The sequence below is a fragment of the Ambystoma mexicanum genome, chromosome 5q (genome assembly GCF_040938575.1).
Source record: "Ambystoma mexicanum isolate Mex_15411 chromosome 5q, UKY_AmexF1_1, whole genome shotgun sequence".
NCBI classification, from domain to species: Eukaryota; Metazoa; Chordata; class Amphibia; order Caudata; family Ambystomatidae; genus Ambystoma; species Ambystoma mexicanum.
In genome coordinates this window covers 1,267,742,580-1,267,765,434 of record NC_090933.1, presented here as the reverse complement: position 1 = coordinate 1,267,765,434, position 22,855 = coordinate 1,267,742,580, and the positions used below count along the sequence as shown (strand labels likewise).

The following is a 22,855-nucleotide window of genomic DNA, read 5'->3' as shown; positions in this document are numbered from 1 at the left end:
GGTATTCCTTTGACTGGTAATGTGTTTTATGGGCTATGGGGTCCTTTACTCCATAGGGTCTCATGTGTTTTTACTATGTGTGTTACACAGCACCCTCCGTGCAGTGACACAAGGGTGTCATAGTGACTCCCAAACATAGACTCCATACCCTGGGACTGACTACTGTCTCCCAGGGCATGTAAAGTCACCATTGGCTTTACTAGTCCCAAATTATTAACAGAAACCAGTACAAACCATCATATTGTGGACGTACTGGTTGGGGCAATTCGATTGCCCCGGGGTCTGTTAGTCGAGGGGGCACGTCTCCGTCCCCCCTGATCGAGTTTTGGCTGGTGGCAGTGGAAACTACTTTTTATATTCGACCGCAAATATTTCCCTATGGGATTCTCCCATTGTTCGAGGCTACCAACTTTAATTATTTAATTCTCATAGCCTAGAACATACCGCCGGTTTATTTAATTAATATTAATTCACCGGTTAGTATTTTCTGCCAGGACTCGATTCTAAAATGGCAGTTGTGTTCTCTTCTGTGACTCCAACCCAAGTCGAGCCCTTTGTTCCACTTTTTGGCGGGCTTCTCCACAGAAGCCTCCAAAAGTGGTGCCACTCTGTCTGGGTGCCACAGGGGTGTGGGAGGGGGTTTAGGCACCCTGGACTGAGTTACCTTGGTAACTCAAGTCGCACTCTTGTGTGATTGGCCAAAGTGGTGAGCCGGACGGCTCACCACTTAGCATGTTTGATTGACAGCTAGGCTGAGTGAATGGGGTATGCTGCATAAAAGCAGGGCTTTGGGGACCGGAAGTCGCCACAGTACCAGAGAATCCGATGAGGGAGAAGCTGAACCGACCTACCACGACGAGACCACCGGTGGAGCCCTGCGGGACAGACTCACCACTTCCCGACGACAGAGAAGATCTCCTGGCTGGAGAGGCTTCTTCCCCTGACTGGTGGGCACAACCAGTTTTACCTTCCTTCTTTGCACCCCAGACAGGTTTGTGGTCGAACTGCACGTGCCAAGCACCCCGGCAGCCGGATAGCCACTCACCACTGAACCGCGAATCAACGGACCGCTCCTTGTACCTGAGAAACTCCGTGGCTGGTTTCTTCCCTGGCAGTGCAACGGACTCGTGTCTTCCTCCACGACGAGATCCTCTCTTCCCCCGGACGAAGCACCGACTTGCATCCGCTGCCAGGAACAACTGCCCCCGCTGGAGTGTTCTCACCACTTTAAGGTACCCCGTCCGCCAGGCCTCCCTTTCTACAGATTGCTACAAGGTAATAATAACCCCTTAACCATCTGGACTGGGCTGGCCGCCTTGACCTCTAACTGGTCCCTTTCTTTGGCCCAACTCCTTTTTGAACCGTTACAAGACTTTTGTGCACTGCAACCGTGTGACCATGGACACATTTCGTTTGATCCTCTTAAAATGGATCGGGCCTATTGAACTCTAACTTCACGGTTTTACTTTGCCTTCCTCTCTTGTTGTGTTCTTGTAAAGTGTTGGGATCTGCTTCAACTCACTCTCTGCTTTTCTCTCCCTTTTAAAAACGAACTAATAGAGTGCCATCTACGTTAAGCGCTCACCGCGGTCTGAAAATAAGTGGGGCTTTACTTAAGACTTGTCTAATATTCTTTTAAGGGAGTGTATATCTTTTAGTGACTGTGTTTTTGAATTGCTTACTATTAGGCCCTGTGTGTTTTTCTAGATGTGGTTTTAAATAAATAATTATCTCTTTTACACCAAGGCCTGGTCAGCGTTGTTCTGTTGGGTTTTCTTGACCCATTGTGAATACTCTGTATACTGCTTAACTCTTCTTGAGGGAAGTCTGACTGCTCAGCCACAGCTACCAAGTGAATCTGTGAGGTACAGACTGCTACCAAGTGGGTTTACTGCCAAACACCTGTAGTCTTAAATCTTTTTCAGTGGTCTCAGAGGGAACTGCACAGGTTTCTGCTTAACAGATTGATGCCCTTGGTATTACACCAGATGACAAAGCGTTTCCATTTACTGGAATAGCAATAGCGAGTGTTAGGTGTCCTAGCTTCTTTGAGAATGTCCATGCATCTCTGAGGGAGCTGAAGGTGTCCAAACTCTATGACCTCAGGAGCCAGGCTGCTAAGTTCAGAGTTTGTGGGCATAGGTGTAGGGTCTCCCCCCTGTCCTGAGACAACATGTTGTACGGGCAGGGTAGTTTTACTGGTGGGGAGAGGGACATTTCCATTAGACGAGCGAACCAGGATTGGTGGGCCCACAAGCGGGCTACCAATATCATGGTGACTGGTTCCTGGTGCATCTTGTGCACTATCTTGTTGAGTAGGGGAGGCGGGGGACGGGGGGGGACGGGGGAAGCGTAAACAAATTTCCCTGACCATGTTATCCAGAGTCTGTTCCTCTTGGAGCGGTTCTGGGCGTACCTGGAGGCGTAGTCTTGGCACTGGGCGTTCTTCTGAGTTGCAAATAGGTTGATCTCTGGGAAGCCCCATTCTGCGAAGACGTTGGAGACGAGGTCTTTGTGCAGACGGCATTCGTATTCTACGGGCAGTGGGAAATCTCTGCTGAGCACGTCTGCCAGAAGATTTGGTTCCCCTGGAACGTGTTGAGACAACAGAAACATCTTGTGTTTGAGAGCCCACATCCAAATGTTTTGGGACAGCTTGGATAGCCTTGGAGAGTGTATGCCCCCTTGTTTGTTTAGGTAATACATGGCTGTGGTGCGGTCTGTCAGAAACAGAACTGTCTTCCATTGTAGTTGAGTCTGAAAGGCTTTCAATGCCTTGAACACCGCTAATAGCTCTAGCAGATTTATATGGCTGGATGCTACTTGTGGGGACCACAATCCATGCGCTGACTGCTGAAGCAGGTGAGCCCCGACACCCTGTGAGAGATGTGTCTGTTGTGAGAGTGGCTTCCACTGCAGGGGTGGTGAAGGACTTCCCCTTCAAGAGGTTTTCCATCGACCAACACTGCAGAGACAGAACGAGGGCTGGCGAGACAACTACCAGATCTTCCCATTGTCCGCTGGCCTGACACCTCTGGGTGTTGAGCCACTCTTGCATGGGACGCATGCGCAGGTGCGCGCGGGGAACCAAGTATATGCATGACGCCATCATACCTAGCGAGCGCAAGGCCTTGCGTACCGTCACCTCCCGACTGGCTACATATTGAGGGATCTGAAAAAGCATGTTCTAAAGGTCAGCGGTCTTCTGGGTGTTCAAAAAGCATGTGTCATAAGAGTCCCCTGTTATGAGGCAGTCGTTGAGGTAAGGGTAAACCGGGACGGATAGTCTGCACAGGTTTGGTGCCACTACTGCCAGGACCTTTGTAAACACCCTTGGCGTCGAGGTAATGCCGAAGGGGAGCACCTTGAATTGGTAATGCCGGTCCTCTATCATGAACCTTAGATATTTCCTGTGCGCTGGCAACATTGAAATTAAGCATCTTTCATGTCCAATGTTGCCATGTGGTCCCCCTGTTTCAACAGGGGGATCACTTCATGCAGCGTTACCATACGAAACTTTTGAGGTTTTATAGATTTGTTCGCTGGGCGCAGGTCTAGAACAGGGTACATGGTGTGGTCCTTTTTGGGTACAAGGAAGTACACTGAATAAATACCCTTGTTTACCTGAAGAATAGGGACGGCTTCTATGGCGTCCTTTCCCAGAAGCGTTTCCACCTCTTGATTCAGGATCTGCAGATGGTCTGGCGAGAGGTGCCGTGAACGTGGCAGTCGGAACTGTGGTGGTCAGGAGAATTCCACGCAGTACCCGTGGGCGACTGTATTTATAACGCACTGGTCTGAAGTTATCCCCTCCCATGCCGCGAGGAAAGATGTTAAACGCCCCCCGACCGGGTTGACATGGGAGGGGACCTGGATCTGTTGGTCATTTCTGACAAGAGGCTGTGTCTCCTCTGGGGTTGGGCCTCTGCCTTTGCCACGTCGTTGACCCCCTAGGTGGGTAGTTGGCGGGGCTCCCGGATGTCTTTCCAGAGTTCCAGTTTCCCATGTTGTAGTTGTTTTGACTTGCACGGGATTGCCCTTGAAAGGACCGACGAGAACCGCCTCCCCTTTGGGAGGAAGGCCTCCAAGTTATTTGTTCTAAGGACTTAAGGTCTTGTGCTCATTCGTGGCCGTCTCCAGAGCATCGTCAACCGTTTTCCTGAAGAGATTGGTCTCTTCAATGGGTTTGTTAAGAGCGGCCTGTGTTTCAGGCTTGAACACCGAGTTGCGGAGCCAAGTGTGCCGCTTGAGTAGTGTGCCCTGTGCCAGGCATCTGCCTGCTGTCTCAGCAGTGTCCAGAGTGTTTATGATTATGCTCTGATTCACTTGCCTGCCCTCGGCCACAATGGTGAGAAGTCTGGATCTAGCGGGTTCAGGAACCTCCTGGAGACCTTCTAGTACGAGGTTCCATTGTGTGTCTGCATAACTGGCAAGCAGCGCAGTGTTATTCACTATGCATGTGGTGTATGTAGCTGCCGAGGAAACACGCTTACCTAAGGTGTACAACCTTTTAGATTCCGGATGTGCCTCCCCCGTAGCAAGGGGTACCCCTGCCTGTTTCCTGGTGGTAGTGACTACCAAGGAGTCAGGGGTGGTGTGGCCTTTAATATATTGAGGGTCCATAGGAGCTGGCCGAAATAGTTTTTCCACTCTTGGATTCATTGCCCGGGTCTGAGCTGGCGTGACCAGGGAGGGGGCCAACCTTCTCTTAACAGAGTTCAGGAGGGGAATGGCTTGGCTTGTGTGGGGTTTCCCCAGTGGCAAGACACTTCAAAGAAAATGGACACAACAACTCCCAAATACGAATGGTGGTTCTTGAAGCCATCCGAACTGCACCCAGAGGAGGAGACATAGCCAAAAGATTGGCCCAAATAGAGTTGTATTGGAGACACAAATTGGATGCTATGACCCCATTGGGTCTAAACGAAGACTTTTACTTGGGACCATTTCTCTAGATACCCCACCTGGGACAAAATCAAAATAGTACCTAAACAAACTAGTCCTTGCTACAACTTACTACTATGTTCAAACAGATCATTAGAAATCACCAGACTACTAGATAGAACATAACAATAAGGTTGAGGATCAGACGGTAAACCTTGTATTTGAAAGTTAAAAAACAAGAATAATGGATTTCTCTTAGTATGTAAACTGAAAATTGTTTTACCTCCATTTGATAAGACACATTATATGTTTGATGTGATAGGATGTAACTATTGGACTTTGCCTTGGGCACAGTAGACTGTAAGTCTCATCATTGAGACAGAAAACAAGAGTAAGTGCCTGACTGCGGCATTGCATGGGGATCGTCCCACGGTAGAGAACACCTGGTCGGAGTTTCGCTCCGTATATGCTTTGTGAAATGTGTCTGACTCACGCTATATCTAAAGCTATTAAGGTTTAACGCTTGGATTGACTCGAGTACGTGTCTGTTGAATCAATGCGCGACTTTTATGCCCACTGCCATGATTGAAATGACGGTTTGTTGGTGTTGTTTAATGCTCTCTCTAATTTCGGGTCTGATATCATGTGCGGGGGGTGGGAATTAGGGGTGGGATATGTTCGGAAACAATGGTTTGGTTTTCTTCAGGTATGCGAAATAAGTGATTGTTATACTACTTACATGCTCGCTTTCTTTGTAACCAAGAGATGTAAGCTGCATTTATGTGACTGCCAAGCCTTTAAAAATCAATAAAAGTGAAATTTAAAAAAAAAAAAAGGTCACCAACTATATTGTGAACTAAAAAATGTTATGCTCGTTGAAGGATTGGTCTACTAAATTATTCTAATGGTCGAATACTCTTAAAATATTGGATATCCCCTATATACATTATGAGGAGTAGCTGTTTCATTAAGATATTTTGTCTGTCTAAGCCCTAAACAAACCTACACTGAAACATTAGTAGGCAGATACACATTAGTTTCCCTCACACAACTTCCATAACTTTACTAGTAAATATACTCTACATATCTACCCATACATCCTGTTAGATGCAAGATTCCACATTTTCATTCAACACCCAGTGCTCTATGAGACTTCTCAAACACATTTCCTTCTCCCCAATACCGGGTGGACACACTGTTTTGCTCAGGATCTCTATTTTTTTCATGAACCGCGTCACCTTTAGAGAAACCACATTACAATGTAATTTCTACAATTTTCTTTCTCACGTTACCCGAAGATCAGAATTGGCACTCAGGTCCATATGTACATTTAGGTAAGCTTCATCATTTACCTCTTTTAAATCCAACATTAACTTATTCAACTACTCTCGCACGCACGCACGTCACCATGTTTACATGAGTGACGTCATGTCACGTTAAAAAGTAATGCCGTCACAACGCAGCGCCGCTATTTAGCCACCGATTTTTGTGAGCCATATCCACACACGGATACGGCAGCCACGGGATTTTCTTCCACTTTACTCATCCTCTAGAGGTAAGCATGAATCCATTATAGACTTGGATACCCTCTAATTATGCCCTTTTTACTCTAGGCGACTAATTAGACTTCCACATACGCTAAAATTATTATTTGTGATTCTCTTAGATCTCTATTGGTTGAGTTGACAGCCACTGAAACACGAGACATACTGCCTATTCTACCTGTCTTCCAGACGATCCCTTACCTTCATTTAACCATCTTCTTGGTTCTAACTAACCTACACAAAGGGTAAGATGTGATAACCTCCTCCCACTTTTTTTTTTTTCAAAATGAAACCCATTTCTATACATAGATGTGATATCGAATCTTAGAAGTCAAAATCATACATCTAAATGAGGACTCTCATTACAATGTACAATCTAGAGCAATGAACAATGAGTATGTATACATTTAATTTGGTTCAATATAACAGTGAACACTATGCATTACCCCAACCTTTGACTAAATCCAAGGACACAAGTTATGATCATAACGCCCGCTAGATAGGGGTGTCAATTGAGGTTTAGTTGTTTATTTGTTTAGGAAATGAATCCAATATATGTATTTAAGACACTAAGGTCCTTTAAAACTCTTTAACCAATGAGATGGTATTGTCTTTACTTCAAGAAATGTAAATTATTTGGACACACCACCACATTATAAGTAATTATATGTTTTTCTGTAATCTTTATTTAGATGTGATTAACTGAACAATTGAATATGCCCCTGAAAAAGAGATGTTTTTCTCGAAACGCGTTGGGCCCCTTGCAAAATAAAAACTACACTTGAAGAAAAATTGTTTTCTAAAGAAGAATTATTATCCAAAATCAAGTTTTGATGTTTACTATTTATGACCATAATCTGTTGGTTTGAACAAAAAAGACTACATACCTAGAGTATGCTCATAAGCAAACCTTAACTGTTTGGCTCACCTATTGAGCTTGTGAAAGTGTGCAGGGGACGGGAGTTCCTTCATTTAGGAACTTATTTCGTTCTACTTTTGTCTCACAACCCATATGCCAGGGTTGACTCATCTCCCCTGCACCCTAAGTTTATTAAAAGCAATCTGTTGCTACTGAAACATAATCAGAACTTTTTGAACCTCTTAAAATAGGAGTGCATGGTGGACACAATTGTGGATTCAGTGACTACCAAGGAGTCAGGGGTGGTGTGGCCTTTAATATATTGAGGGTCCGTAGGAGCTGGCCGAAATAGTTTTTCCACTCTTGGATTCATTGCCCGGGTCTGAGCTGGCGTGACCAGGCAGTGGGCCAACCTTCTCTTAACAGAGTTCAGGAGGGGAATAGCTTGGCTTGATGGGGGATTCTCTTTGAGAATGTCCTCTACAAAATCTTGTTTGGGTACCGCCTCCTGGGTGGTGATCTGAAAGTGCCTGCTGCCTTGCTTAAGATGGCATTGAGGGCCATTTGATCGTCTACAGGCGAGGTCTGGCAGGCCAGAGTGGTGGGAGGAGAATCCAGGCATAGGACATCAGTGTCCTGATCTTGCATGGGGAGCGTCCATGGCTCCGTCTCCACTTGCTGGGTTTCTTCCCAGTTGTCCATGGCATCCGCCTGGTCATCAGGGTAGTCCTGCAGGAAGGAAGGGTCTTCTTCCTCGTCGAAGATGTCTTGGTAAGTGTTCATCTGGACCACATTTTCATGGTGGACAGAAGTCGAAGGATGAGAGTCAAGATTTTCCTGGAAATGTGAAGCGGACCCCAAAATAGGGTCTTCACGAGATCTCTTAGGGGAAGGATGCTCAGAACGTGAGACAATGCTTTCGAGATGGTCCATGCATCCTTCGAACTTCTCCCTGGTCCACTTAGATGAACCAGAAGGGCCCAAAGGTGGAAAAACAACGTCTTCCTTTCTTTGGCGTCGCAATTTGTCCCCAAGGGTGTTGGACAGAAGCTCCTGACTGTCCTTGTAGGTTTCGCGAGAACTGGGGCACCATGGTATGTCTTTAGACATGTCCGCGGCACGCTCCACAAGTTGACGGTATCTTAGGCATCAGCCCAACCGCCGAAGTAATCCTCACAATACTATCCACAATCTCTGCCGAATCAGCGTGAGTCAACGGGTCAGCTGCAAATTTACCGCCTACCGCGGCATCAGAGGGCCTAGCGGTAGATTTCTCACCTGTGGAACGGCTAGGAGGCCTAGGAGTAGGTTACGGGACTACCGGGGCCTTAGGAGGTGCCTTATGATCACGCGTAGGCGCGTAAACCCGATTTAGAGGTAGCGCCCTTATTTTTGGAGTGCTCAGTCGCAAGACGCTGCTCCGGATGCAGAGAAGGCTGCTGATCTACCAGATCAGAGGATTCCGTTGAAATTTTCGGCGATCATCGAAATCGGTGGTGGGGTTGTGTGCTTAGTGTTTAGTGGTTTCTGTACGCCCCTGTCGCCGGGTGTTGTCCCCGAAGCAAGTCTTACGTCAGGCCTAGAGGGGTCGGGGACGGGCATGGCGGACCTAGCAGCATCCGCCTCAAGGTCGATGACATCCGATACGGATGTCTGGTCATCATCAGTGCCCCGTCACTTTCGGCGGGTGTGGCGGTGGGGGAAGAGGGTTCAGCCCGCGACATACCGTACGCAGCCCACTGCTTTACACTGCGCTACTTACCAGTTTTAAGACAAAGGAGCTTACACGCTGCACACCGCTTCTCGTCGTGATCTAGGGGTAGACAAGGATTAAACATTCTGTGCTCGTCTTTCCACGGGTACCTGACCCTACACTTAAGGCAGAACCTAAATGGAGTCCTTACATAGCGAAAGGTATAAACAAAGATAACCAGACCTAGAGGGCAAAGAGGGGGAAAGAGGCGGGACATAACGGAAGATATGGCCACCCCAACCTCACTCTCCCTACTGTGTAGGCCGGCCAGAGGGCCTGGCCACGTGGATGGCTCAGCTGCCAGATCTTAGACGCAGAAATCCACCGCCGTCGAAACTTCCCGCAGTCTTTGTCAAGGTTGCTTGAATCGCTGTCGAAGTGACTTAAGGGGAAATAACCGGCAGTCGGTATGAAGATAAACAATATCTCTTATGAAGAGCCCTGCTATAGGGCGACCAGTTATCTGGGTGGAAAAAAACTAATCAGAGGGACCTCGGCGGGTGAGGGATTTTGGGTACACTACACGTCACGATAGGGATAGTTTTACAGACACGCCTATGCCGACGTCCCCGAAAGACAAGATGCAATACTTTGCGGTTACCACTGGATGTCGGACCATATGCACAGCATGTGATTCTAAGTAGATTAACAAACATCAGAACAACAGTTACTGGTAAGTAACTTGTTCCTTCTCCAGCATGGCGTCTGCATTGATTCACATGCTCAAGAATAAAGAATACATAGCAGTACAGTAAGGCTCAATAGAAGCAATCTCTTACCTCCTCACCAGACTCACCTTCAAGTGAACAGGTTGTGCAGCACTGCTTGGCCGACTGGACTCCTCCCTGGAATCCCAGTTAAGCTGAGAAGTTTTTCGGAAACTCTTTGTGCGGGCCACATAAAACTTCAGCGCTCTAACCACATCCAGCGAGTGCAAAGCCCTTTCAGCCGGCGACGTAGGCGTCGTAAAAAAACAGAGGTAACACCAAGGGCTCGTTTAGATGAAAGTTCGACAGCACCTTGGGCATGAAGGAAGGGTGCATCTGCAGCACAACCCTCGTCTCGTGGAAAGTCAAGTAAGGTCTTCTGTGAACGCCACCAAACAGGGACTCTCTTCCATTTGAGTCCGTAGTATTTCAAGGTAGAAGACACTCTGGCCTTGGCGAGCACCTCCTTACAGTCCGGCGGAAGATCGTAACCCCATTATTCTAATGCTGCAGGAGCCAGGCCTTCAGGTTCAGCAATCCTGGGTCGTGGTGCAGAATTGCGCCTCCTTCCCTGGCGAGATCTACAACCACTGTTAGCTTGACTGGAGGGGGCGCTGACATGCCAAGAAGGTCCGGGTACAGATCTGCTTCGGCCACGCTGGTGCGACGCGGGTCCTCCTGCACCGGCACCATCTGAGTTGAATGATGACTCGAAGAAGCAACAGAGGGAATGCATACAGAAACGGGCCGTCCCAGGGAAATTAGAATGTGCCCCTCATGCTCCCTGTCTGGGGAAACCTGCTGGCGAACCTCCGGCACTTGGTGTTCATCGCCGTCGTGAACAGATCGATCTGGGGATTGCACCATTTGAGGAAAAGGTAGTCCACTTGATCCTGTAGATGCTCTCACTCGTGGCAAGAGCGCAACTCCCTGCTGCGGGAGTCGGCAACACTGTTTTTTACTCCTGCCAGGTGAAACGGAATGAGGAACATCCCCTGGGCGACGCCCAGTGCCATAAGTCCCGTGCCTCTTTGGTGAGTGCTGGGGATCTGGTGCCTCCCTGCTTCCAGATATAAAACATTGTTGTGGTATTGTCCGTGAAGAACCCCACCACCTTGCCCTTGAGGGACGGCAGAAACGATGTGAGGGCCCAAAATACTGCCCGTAATTCCAGGACATTGATGTGTACCGGCTTCTCCTCCGGTAACCACAGGCTTCTGGCGTGAAGACGGCCGGTGTGAGCTCCCCAACCTTCCAGGGAAGCGTCCGCCGTGACCGTCTCCTGGTACGGGGGGTCCTGGAAATCCATGCCTGCGGATAGATTGGGGTGCACGCCCCACCATCTTATCTCCTGACTGAACTCCTCATCGAGTACAATTTTGTCCTGAAGCCTCCGGACACCTAGACCCAACGGGCATCGAGGTGCGTCCGCAACCTGCAGAGTCGAATGAGGTAAATGCATGACGACCTCATGCTGAGAAGAGACTGGATGGCCCTCACTGTGGTGATCTTCAATGCCAACAGTCATTGCACCATGCCCAAGATGGCCACTATCCTCCCCTCCGACGGTGCCGCCAGGCACGCCAACGTGTTGATCCCGGATGCCAGGAACAGGGCGTCCTTTGATGGAGTCTAGCAGGATTTGGTATAATTCACTGAGAACCCCAGATCCGTCTGTAATCGGACAGTCCTCGCCGTGTGGTCGACTGCGATGTCCCTTGATCTGGCCCGGGTGAGCCAGTCGGCCAAGTAAGGGTAGACGTGGATCCCTTGAAGTGGTACATAGGCCGCCACTGGAGCCATGCACTTTGTACAGACTCTGGGTGCCGACTTCAGTCCAAAAGAAAGGGCCTTCAATTGGTAATGCTTCTCTTGAACGACGAAGTGCAGAAACTTACGGTGTCCTTTGTGGAGGTACGCATCCTCCAGGTCGAGCGACGACAAAGTCTCCCTCTTCCAGTTGTCCGAGCACGTGTTAAAGAGTGACCATCCTGAACTTCTGGGATCTTATGTATTTGTTCAGTCATCGTAGGTCGAGGATGGGCCTTCAGCCCATGGTCTTCTTTTGTACGAGTAAGTACCTTGACTAAACTCCGGAGCCGCTTTGGCACCAGCTCCTTTCCTTAACATGGCCCACACTTCCAGCAGCAACTGTGGGACGTGATTTTCCTGCCGGGCCACAGGTGGTATTCAGGGACACTTTCGTTGGAATTCTAATGTGTGTCCATGGACGAGCGTCCAGCACCCAACGGTCGGTGGAGATGGTCTTCCACACGCTGACGAAGGTTGCCAGCCGGCGTCCCACCGGGGGTGCACAGGTGGGGGCCCGACGTTCTGGTCGGTTCAATCCTGTTTGGAGGTCGACGGGCTGCACTGCGGTCCCAAACGACGACATCGACTGCCCCCGAAGGCCTTGGAGAGGCCTCTGTTGGCTTCCTGGGGCGAAGAGTGTGGGGCTGGTGGTAAGAGGTGGAGCCCCCACCGAAACCCCTCAAAGATCGGCTAGACTTCCCTCCTGAGGAACGAAAGGACTGCCATCGTCGTTGAGTGCCTAGGGCACGTGCCGTCTCAGCGTCTGTCTTGATGGCCTGGAGGGATTCATCCACCTCTTTTCAGAACAGGTTGTCCCCGCCAAAGGGCATGTCCAAAACCCTTGTCTGGACCTCCTGCCTAAAGTTGGTGGCCCTCAGCCAGATGACGAAGGCAGATGGCAGATGCCGTTGCCCATCTGGTGGAACCCCGCGTCCGCAATGTCCATGGCCACCGTAATGGCATGATCCGAAGCCACCTCGCCTTTTTGAAGGAGTTCCAAGGCATCAACTCGCTTGTCAAGGAGGAAGTCCAGGAGTAGAGCTAGCTTAAACCACAGCTCCCAGTCGCACCTGGCTACGATAGCGAGGGGGTTGGCTGCCTTGACCGTGGTCGCTGCAGAGCACATAACCTTCCTACCCATCAAGTCCAATTTCTTCCCCTCGCTGTCCGGAGGGGTGGAAAAAGCAGAAGACGTCGAGCCCGACTTTCTTCCTGGCGGCCGCTGAGACCACCGAGTCTGGCGATGGTTGAGACCGCAGACACTTGGGCGCAGAGTCCGGCACACTGTACTTTCTCTCCAGCCGGTCTCTCTTCGCTGGGGCTGTGGCGGGGTTCTTCATCAACGCCAGCCCTTCGTCCCAAACATCGTCCAGTAGGGGGAACGAAAGGATGGTCTTCCTCTTTGCCTCTCGGCGCTGATAAAAGAAGACATCCTTCTTCTTTGCCTCCGGTTTGAGCTGGAAAACCTCTGAGGCTCGGGAGATCATTGTGTGGAACAATCCCATCTCGTCCGGAGGAGAGGATCTGGGCAGAGGTGACGGGAGGTCCCCCATCCCGCCGTTTTCGCCCATGCCTGTCGTCGCTGTGTCCGATTCAGTCTCCCTTAGGGGAGAGAGGGGCTGTGGAGAAGGGTGGCATGGAGGCATCAGGTGTCTCCCCCTCTTCTTAGTCAGCGGTTCCCCCGATGGCAACGGGGCGACCGGCACTGGTGCCGAAGGGGAGGGGGCGGATGGTGGGACTGTCAGTATCCTCCTCTACAACTCGGACACCAGCGAGTTGAGGGACGAGATTATATCCAGAGCAAAGTCCCTAGCGGGTCTCTGGCGAGGAGAAGGGCCCAGACCCCTGTTGTCCTGGGGCCCCTTGTCTCCAAAGACGGTATGCCCATTGCTGTCGTCGCCCTGGTCGTGGGCCAAGTCCCCAGCGCCTCCGTCGTCGTTATTGCCCTCTTGGACGGAATAGGCGGAAATGACGTCGTCCTCATCTTCAGTCGAAGAAATGTCTGTTCCTTGAAGGCCTTCAGTGCCCCCAAACCCCTTATTCAGGTCCCGAGGGGTCGTTACGGGCTGCGGTCCGGCCTCCTTTTCTCCGGCGTCTCATCAGCGGGCATATTCGAAGTCTCCATCCTGGGAGGAAGGGTCACCCTTGCCGCTGCCGTCACTGGGGCATCCTGCGGGTCTGCCCCTATGGCCTTTGAAAGCGACGGAGCCACCACCTCGAGGGAGGGTGAAGCTTTCGCCGGAGCACCTGGGCCTTCACGGAGAGGCCAGACCCTTGGTCTTGCTTGGCTTTCTAGACGGCCGAATCGGAGGTCTTGTACTGTTTGGCTTTCTGCTTAAGGGCCGGATCAGACCCTTTGTCCCTCTCTGCCGCGGGCAGGCTGGACACTGTACCTTGCTTGGACTTCTCCAGTCTGGTCTTCTCTGGGGTTCTCCCTTAGCTTACCCGGGTTATCCGACTTTCTCTTGGATGGGGAACTACAGCGTTGACTGGAGATCGGCGTGGATGGAGATGATGGGCGCGCCCTGACTGTCGCAAGACCCGCAGCAGTGGCAACCCCAACGGAAGTGGACTTGCGGTGCTTGTCTTTGTGTTGGGCCTCCATGGGTGGGGCGCCCTCAAAGGACTTTGAATCCTGCTGAGCTTTTCCGGATCCGGGAGAGGCAGGCCCCTTGGTACCACCCGGTGCAGAGGCCTTGGCCTGCAGCCACGCTTTCAACCGTGGATGTCAGTCCTTCAACGTGCGCTTCGAGAAGATACGGTAAAACGCACAATATTCCTCCTTGTGCGTCAGGTGCAGGCAATACAGACACTGAATGCTTGTCGTCTATGTACAATTCCGTAAACTGCAGTCGGAGCACAGCTTGACGAGGGAAGGGCTGTCCTTCTCGTCCGACATGAACCACGCAGTGTAGGCCTGAAGAATCTTCTGGAAGACTCCAAGAAGAATACTCGACGAAAACAGTCCTTAAGGGGCGATGAGAAATCCGAAAGTCGGAAGGATGATCGATGGAGCACACAACTCGATTGAACAAAAAATAGAGTTTAACTCTCAAAAAGCAAAAAATGCAGCAAAAACTCAAAGAGCAAAGGACGAGGACTCCCAACACTCGAATGTGCGGTAAAGATCTGAAGATGGCTGCCAGAGGAGGGGGCTTAGGTAGAGGGCAGTCATTGCCCAGGGCAGTATGACCCAGAGCTCAGTGATTGATTGTTAGGGGAAAGAGTTCAGAAATGAAACAAACAGATTTTTTCTTTTATCGACGATTCCAAGGCTGACGACGGGGAATATTCATGAGCATGTGAATCCATGCCAGACCCCATGCTGGAGAAACTATATATAGCTTTGGCAAAAATAATTATACAATGCATTGTAGGTAAGTACCTTTATAGGACAGAGTCATGAGCCACTCATGGTTCATGAAAGTACGTAAGGGCCAGGTTTGTAGTCATTAAGTCAGTTTTTTACTGTCTGTCGTAGCTGTATTGTTAACCAACGGGATGAACTCAGAAGGAAACCCCACAGTTATGGGGAAAAGGAAATGTCAACTCTAGGTATACATCAGAGTTATGTATAGCTTATGCTCAAAGCTTTCCTATGTAGGCAGTTTTAGCCTTAGACAGCCAGCCGGCAAGCCCCAGATTATGGATTAAAGGACCTGCCAAGTAGAGGTTCAGCTGAAGAGGTGAGTGGTATGCAGGTGACATCCCCCGGCGAAGGAGGATTGTGCAAAGGCCCTGAATGAGGTCCCTGGGCTGAAGAAATAAACTAGATACTGGAGCACAGTGCAGCAGCTTCTGACATCAAGACTGCAATCTCTGAGGAAATATCAATTCAGGCTGAGCTCCAGCTGTTCAGGAGCGAACAAAAAGATGCTGTGGCAGTGTTAAGTCTTGGACACAATCTACTATTGGTGCACTGCAGGAACATTGGAATGCCAGGCACGAGTTGGATCGGTTCAGTGGCTACACGTTCTATTGCAGATAGGAGCCGGAGTACTGTGAAGAATAATTTGGAAATGCCCAATTAAAGAGAAGGAAGCACCAGTGTGGTTCCCTCTGGATTCTGGTACCTCTGGAATCTGGTTAAAGATACTGGAGTAGACTTCTTAGAGAAATGCACAGGGATTCTGGTACCTGCCCCAGTCCCCTGACAAACTTAGGTTGCCCTGACCAGCAAAAGTCGCAAAAGACCCAACTCGAGCAGAACTCCAGAGCAAATTATTAGTGAGGTTTGAGATGGCTCTCATACTGGACTAAAAAAAAGTGAAATGGCCCTGGGGTTTCCATATTTCAGGCAGCCTTTTCTATGAAACAAAGCTTCAAGTCTTCCATAACACATAGCACTTCACTTTCAATGAATAGTGGAGTCTCCAGACTACTGCCCCCTCCCCTCATATGCTAGTTGCAAAACCCTTTTTTCACACAGGGAACACAACATATCTAAGAGAGCTGGAGAGGGAGAGAAGAAGAGTAAGAGAAAGAAAGAGAGAGAAAGAGGGAGAGAGACAGAGAGAAACAGACTGGAGGAATGAGAAAGTGAAATGGGAGTTGTTGCAGAGAGCAGTGGTAGGAATCTGGGGAGGAGACCTGGTTGCTTTGCCGTGTTAAGCCTTTTTCATCCTTTGGTAACTTCATATGCTTCATTATGGCTTACATGTCTTATCACTGTTTAAATACCTTGCTATAGAATGTTATGATTTGCTATACGCAGCTTTAAGATTGTCTGTACCCCTCAACAACCTTCCCATTGAGGTATCCACTGACTGCTTACCGCACTAAAACTCAAATTCTATGTTCCAGCACATGATAAGCATACCCACACAAGGCGACTAATCACCCCCCCCCCCCAACAAACAGACGACTACTAGACCATTACAAGCAACTTCAAGGCCCCTGCCAATGCATCCAAGCACCTAAGGCACACAAGTCGCACCACAAAACATAACATCAGCTGTGGAGCGAATGTTATGTTTAAACATAACATGGGAACTATTGAACTACCTATCCGGGAAATATAACTTGGAAGGGGAGAGAAGGGAGAGAGGAAGGGATTAACAACATGTAGCTCATGTTTGACAATGCACGGTTTACAACCGTGTTTTTAGAGGAAAATTATCCCTCTGAGACACATTACACAAAGCTCATTGAAAGTCACCAGACCAAAATCAGTCAAATTAATCTACTTTTGAACGTGTGAATGTATGTTTTACAACATTAACTGATACTCTGACATCAAACACACAGGCAGCCAAGTATGGAGGGTGGCAAACCAGAACCACAGAACTACAATGATGTACAACAGCAGAGCTAGACGTGGGAGAGTAAGCTGGAACTGGTGCATCATGCTAGAGTAGATGAGGGCACTGCCAGATTTGAAAAGCAGAGGGCACAGAGATTAAGGCTAAGGGGCATCAGTGGAACGGTCTTAGGATCTGAAAAGCAGGGGAGTGCTAATGCTCAAGACACAATGGGCCTCATTACACGGTAAGGGATTACCGGCACCGGTAAGATCACCGGTGCCGGTAATCTCTTACCACCCTATTCCGAGGTCCCTTAGCGGGTCCCTTCTTCAACGCCTGGTTTTACCAGGCGTTATGGATGGGACCTGTTAAGGGACTTCATAGCTAATAACGGTACCGCAAATTGCGGTACCGTTATTAGCTTCATCCCCATTCCCATTGAGCCCCATGGGGGCTTGAATGGGAATGGGGAATGGTTCCCGGAATGGGGACTTACCGGGTCCTCCAAGGTTGGAATGACCCGGTAAGTCCCTATTTCGGGATCCCGGACCTGGAATGCGGTAAGGGGGTAGCCATGGTGCTAATAGCACCATGACTACCTCCTACCGCGTAATGAGGCCCAATGGCATGGCTGTCCCCAAAGTGGAAAGCAGTTTGGTTGACGAAGATGCAGAAGTAGTGCAGCCACATCGCTGAAAAGCCGAGGGGGATGGTCCAAACAGTGGCGCGTTGCTGGGCTCAGTAGGGAATTGTGCTTACAGAGCGCAAGTCAGTTGTGAAAGAATAAAGGCACACCCACCTCTTCGTTGCTTTGCAGCACATGCAAGATTAGATCCTGTGATGCCAGTAATGCTCCTTCCTTCTTCAGAGTCAGCCTGGGCAGCAGCCCACACGTCTGGTAGTAGCGCTTTGAGGCCTGCTCTTCGAGCCAGGATACCGGACGGGTCTCACTACCGCTGAATATAAAGAAGCACAAGTTATGATTATTCTATTCTTAAGTCAACAAGGTTAAACTACCAGAAAAGATAGCAGCGACTGTGCAATCAGACTGGACTAACCCTAGGACTATGGATCTGATATAATACTCTTCCAGTTTCTAAGGACAACAATAATCAGTGCCATCATTATTACCCACATGTAGTACTCAATTTATTGACTTTAGAAAAATGAAGAGTTGAGTCCGCCCAACTGGGGTATGAAACCCATATCACATGGCATCGTCCTGTAAGGTGAGCTTGCTGCATTTGAACTATCTACCCAGCTAATAGACCAGGTTGATCAACTTATGGTGAACACTTTCCTTAAGGTGTTATGATGGATTTCTAGAATCTGGCCACCCTAGTTATAGTGAACAGGGACTCCTGGAGATTAGCTAAAACCCAATCAAGGTAGCAATGGATAGCAGCCAAGGCTTAGTCTCAGGAGAGTGTGAGTGGGACCAGGGCCCCTAAAAGAGTCCACACCACAGTGTGTCACACAATAATGCAAGTAAAACAGTAAGTATAAAAACATACAATCATTTATTATAGGCATTTTGGACACACTGAAAAATGAATCTAACATGTAGTATTATCGCACAATACTCTATGATACAAATATATACATTCACCATAGGTTCAAATATGTATTCAAGTGACTTATTCACCAAGCAGGTTAGCAGATTAAATGCAATAAATGGAACCAGGTCACAAGTTAATTCTCTAACTTAAGCAGCCAAATCCCTAAGAAGAACAGGGCCTTGTGCGTAACACTCACAGGAGCCACAATGTTTCTCCCCTGAAAGGAGTTCCAGCAGGTACGTCACAGTTCACTTGTGTTGGAGATAGTTCAAAAGGTTCTTTAACCATTTTACTAGAGGTAAGTAAATGTTTTCTGATATTTCAGGTTAATCTCCCCAGGTTCGATGACCAAAAGGTGAGTGGAATGGAACGCAGGAGACAAAGGGACTTGGTTCCTACTGTTATCTTTCGGAGGACAGGCGCATTTACTTACCCCGACTCCAATTTTCCCAGAGGTCACTGTGGATCGCCTATAGGGGTCGCTGGGAGCTTGATCTTCCGCTGTTGGTTCTGGTGAGTGATGCCCAGGAGTTGCTAGTTTGTGGATTCTTCTGGTCAGGTGCAGCTGCAAGATGCAAACTCTGGCAACAATGAAATGCAAGAACCACTGATGCAGACCTCCTCAGGAAACTTCACAAGTTGGATGAAGGCGAGTTCCAGTGGCGGTCTTGGCACACAGGCGACGACAGGCGTTCTTCCATTCACGGTCACAGAAGCTGCTCCAGTACAGGATCTCTTGACGCTTGGATGCTGAGTTTCAGTGGGGGTTGGGGGAGAATGTGACTTGTGGCATAAGCTGGTGATCACCGAAGTTCTAGGCTTAAACGTTTTGAGATTAGTTGGGGCTGAAGCACTGCTCAGGGTTTTAGGAGATCAGGGAGAGGAGCAAGGCTTCAGCGGGCCGTACATTGGGGAGGGGGTGCTGGGCCACTTCAGGAGTAGTCTTCCGATCTTCAGCAAGCTGTACTTCTTCGAGAGATTCTTGGCTCCAACAATGGTCCAAAGAAATGGCTGCAGAGGTCCTCTTATACAAAATCTGAGCTGGAAGCAAGTCCAAGTCCACCAATGTTAAGGATCTGCACCATTCTAACAGCCAGTAGTGGTCCAATCAGGGACAGCTACAGGTTTCACATTTGTCTGGCACCAAGGAGACAGGCAGACAGAGACGCACACATAAACGTACCCCCTCAACCCTCTCCAGCCCACAAAAGCATCAGCTTCCCTGGGGAAAGTGGCTGACCTTATAAGGAATGTCCTGACCTGGCAAGACAAGCAGAAGGCCAAACAACAATATGGCCAAAGAAGCAAGCCATACGCAGTAAACGCAAATGTGCATACTAAAAATCATGCACAAATGGTAAAAGTGTATCTGCTGCTACCAGCCTGTCTTTAGGAATATAAATAAAATCCCAAGTGTAAAAAGCTAGGGTGTTACAAATGTATCCCCACTGCGTTATAAGGGGCTGTGTGCAATGTTAAACAGTACAAGGATACAAAAAAAGGGAAACCTAGTTTCCTAGTACTGACAGTCTGAAGGACTGATCGCTTACCCCATAACAATGAGCAAAAGGCAAGGGAAGTGAAGCTGAAGGCTTTGATTCCCTTCAAAAAGTCAGAACAGGGTCAAAAACAGAACTGCTTCCGACCAAAACTAAAGTATCCTATCTAGACGACACCCCGCGAAAGGCACAAGAACTGAAGTACAAGCCTTGAACGAGGTCTGGAACCTACACAAGTGGAATCCGAAACAACCTGAGCCTTGTAAATCTCCATGTCTGTTGCTGTCATCCCCCTGTTTCCCATAGGCTGCCCTGGGCGTAAATTCCTGACCCTAACTCACTCTGACCCAACCTCTGGTGGTGGAGCCTGAGCCAAGGATCCTTTCCTAGGCTTAGCCTAGTGAAATTAATGGAGTACAGTACTTAAGAGAACTTAACTAAATACTTATCGAACTTTGGAAACTTTCTAAAAGCACCACCACAGTCCACTGCCTTACCTGAAGAAGCTATACTTTGGAGCGTGTGACTTCTGGGCACAAGTCCCCATAACATCTTAGGGTTAATATTGATAATAATGTGTTATTTATATAGCGATTAATCCAAAGCGCTTTACAGAGCACATATTTACATACAATATCACCCAAGCGAAATTGGTACTCGTTTATTGACCTGGGAAGGATCAAAGGCTGAGTTGGCCTTGCCGGGATTCGAACCTGCGATCTGCAGATCGCGAACAGATTGCCGCAGCGAGTGCTTAACCCGCTGAGCTATTTTACTGGCTATGGGTTGGACTTATTATGATTGAGGGTAGCTGTTCTTGGGTTGGTTTTTCTTATTTTATTTGCATCAGACTACTCACCTGTATTGCACTGATAATTAAGTCATATGAAATTCTATTCTCATAATGGTGAATGTGTATTTGACATGCATTACTCCCCATAGCAATAGATGATTGTATCTGCTTAGATTCACATGATATGCATATAGTCCAACATCTAGTGTAAATCGCAGAGCATCTTTCTTTCGAAGAACGAAAGGGAACGTCGACATGGGCGTGACTAACATAATCTCTAACATGACGTGTAGCGTACCCAAAATTTCACACGCGTCGAAGGACTCTCTGGTTGGGTTTGTTAGGCCATGAGGGAGCCTTATAGTCAGCGTGAGCGAGTACAGAAGAGAGACGGTGTAAGAGGTTTATGTTCCTTCTACTCCACGAGGGGAGCAAGGGTGGGCGCATGTGAATCTAAGCAGATACAATCATCAGAAATACTATTACGGTGAGTAATGCATGTCTTCTAATGCTTGTGAATCTTCTTAAAATCACATGCTGTGCATAGACTAGCGAGTAGTACCGACAGATGGTGGTGGAATGTGTGAAGGAACAGTAGCAAAGAGATATCTTAGCACCACTTGCCCCACCTGAGAATCAGACCCAGACTGCGTTAAGGTGTGTATAGAGCTCCATGTTGCTGCTTTGCAAATGGACTGAAAAGAACATTTGCAATGAATGCTATGGTAGTCCCTATGCCCAGAGTAGAGTGTGCACTAGGCGTGAAGGGTAAATCTCTCTTGGCAAGAGTGTAGCACAGTGTTATGCAGTTTACGATCCACTTGAAGATAGCGGATTTACAGACAGGGTCCCCTTCTCTACCAGCTGCCACTGAAACAAAGAACTGGTTTATTTTCCTTAGTGGCTTTGTCTTTTCCAGATAAGGGTTCTGGAAAAAGGTGGGTAGTTCTATGGACTGGTTTACATGGAACTTTGAGATAAAATAAGGCGCAAAGCGAGGGTGTGTGCCCAAAACCACCTTGTCTTTGTGAATCGTGACGAATGGGTCCTGAACTGAAAGGGCCTGCCGGTCTCTAGCTCTCCTTATAGAGGTGACAGCCACCCGGAAGGTGGTCTTGTAGGTAAGTGCTTTAAAGTTAGCCTTGTGCATTGGTTCAAAGGGAGACCCCCATTAGTCTTGTAGGAACAACATTCAGGTCCCATCTGGAAGCTGGGTTGGAAATAGGGGGATGAAGTCTCTTTACCCCTTCCATAAAGGCTTTAATTACAGACATTTTCCACCATGAAACCTTGCTTTGGGATGTGGTGTACGTCGAAAGCGCAGCTAAGTGGACCTTTAGAGAATTGAAAACCAGACCTGAATCCAACAAGTGGGTTATGTACAGGATATCTTTAGGTGAGCTTTAGGATTGATGCCCTTACCATTATACCAGATGACAAAGTGCTTCCATTTGCTGGAGTAGCAATGCCTGGTGTTAGGTTTCCGTGCATCTTTGAGGGAGTTGCAGGTGCCCGAACTCTATGACCACAGGAGCCAGGCTGCTAAGTTGAAAGTTTGAAGGCATGGATGTAGTTTTTTTGCCTGGTTTTGAGACGGCATGTTGCAAGGGCACGGCAGCTACCTGGGAGGGGAGACTGACATTGCCATGAGATGGGAGAACCAAAGCTGACTGGCCCACATCTGGGCCACCAGAATCATAGTCACTGACTCTTGGTGCATCTTCTGCACTATTCTGTTGACAACGGAATCGAGGGAAAAGCATAGACAAATTTCCCAAATTTCCTTTGTTATCCAAAGACTGTTCCCTTGGAGCGGTTCTGAGGGTACCTGGAGGTGTAATCTGGGCATTGGGTGTTCTCCAGAGTGGCGAACAAGTCGACCTCTGGGAAGCCCCATTCTGCGAAGATGTTGAGTGCAATGTCCTCCTGTAGTTGCCACTCGTGCGCCAAGTACGTCGCCAGAAGACCGGGTTCCCCCGGAACATGTTGTGAAAGGAGGAACGTTTTGTGTTTGAGAGCCCACTTACATATGTTCTGGGATAGTTTGGACAACCCTAGAGAATGAGTGTCCCTTTGTTTAAATAATAGATGGCCGTAGAACTATCCCTGAGGATTAGAACCGTCTTCCACTGGAGGCGTGTTTGGAAAGCCTTCAGGGCATTGAACACTGCTAGCAGTTCCAACAGGTATATGTGGTTGGTT

The 22,855-nt window shown here is 48.6% G+C and overlaps 1 protein-coding gene across 1 annotated transcript in view; it reads right to left on the bottom strand.

Annotated features, from left to right (window-relative positions):
- Window positions 1–22,855, bottom strand: part of TONSL (tonsoku like, DNA repair protein) — a 612,770-nt gene that overhangs the window by 204,610 nt on the left and 385,305 nt on the right. Inside the window, exon 19 of the mRNA XM_069621801.1 lies at window positions 17,602–17,758. Coding sequence (XP_069477902.1) covers window positions 17,602–17,758 — 157 coding nt within the window. The remainder of the gene's footprint in view (window positions 1–17,601; window positions 17,759–22,855) is intronic.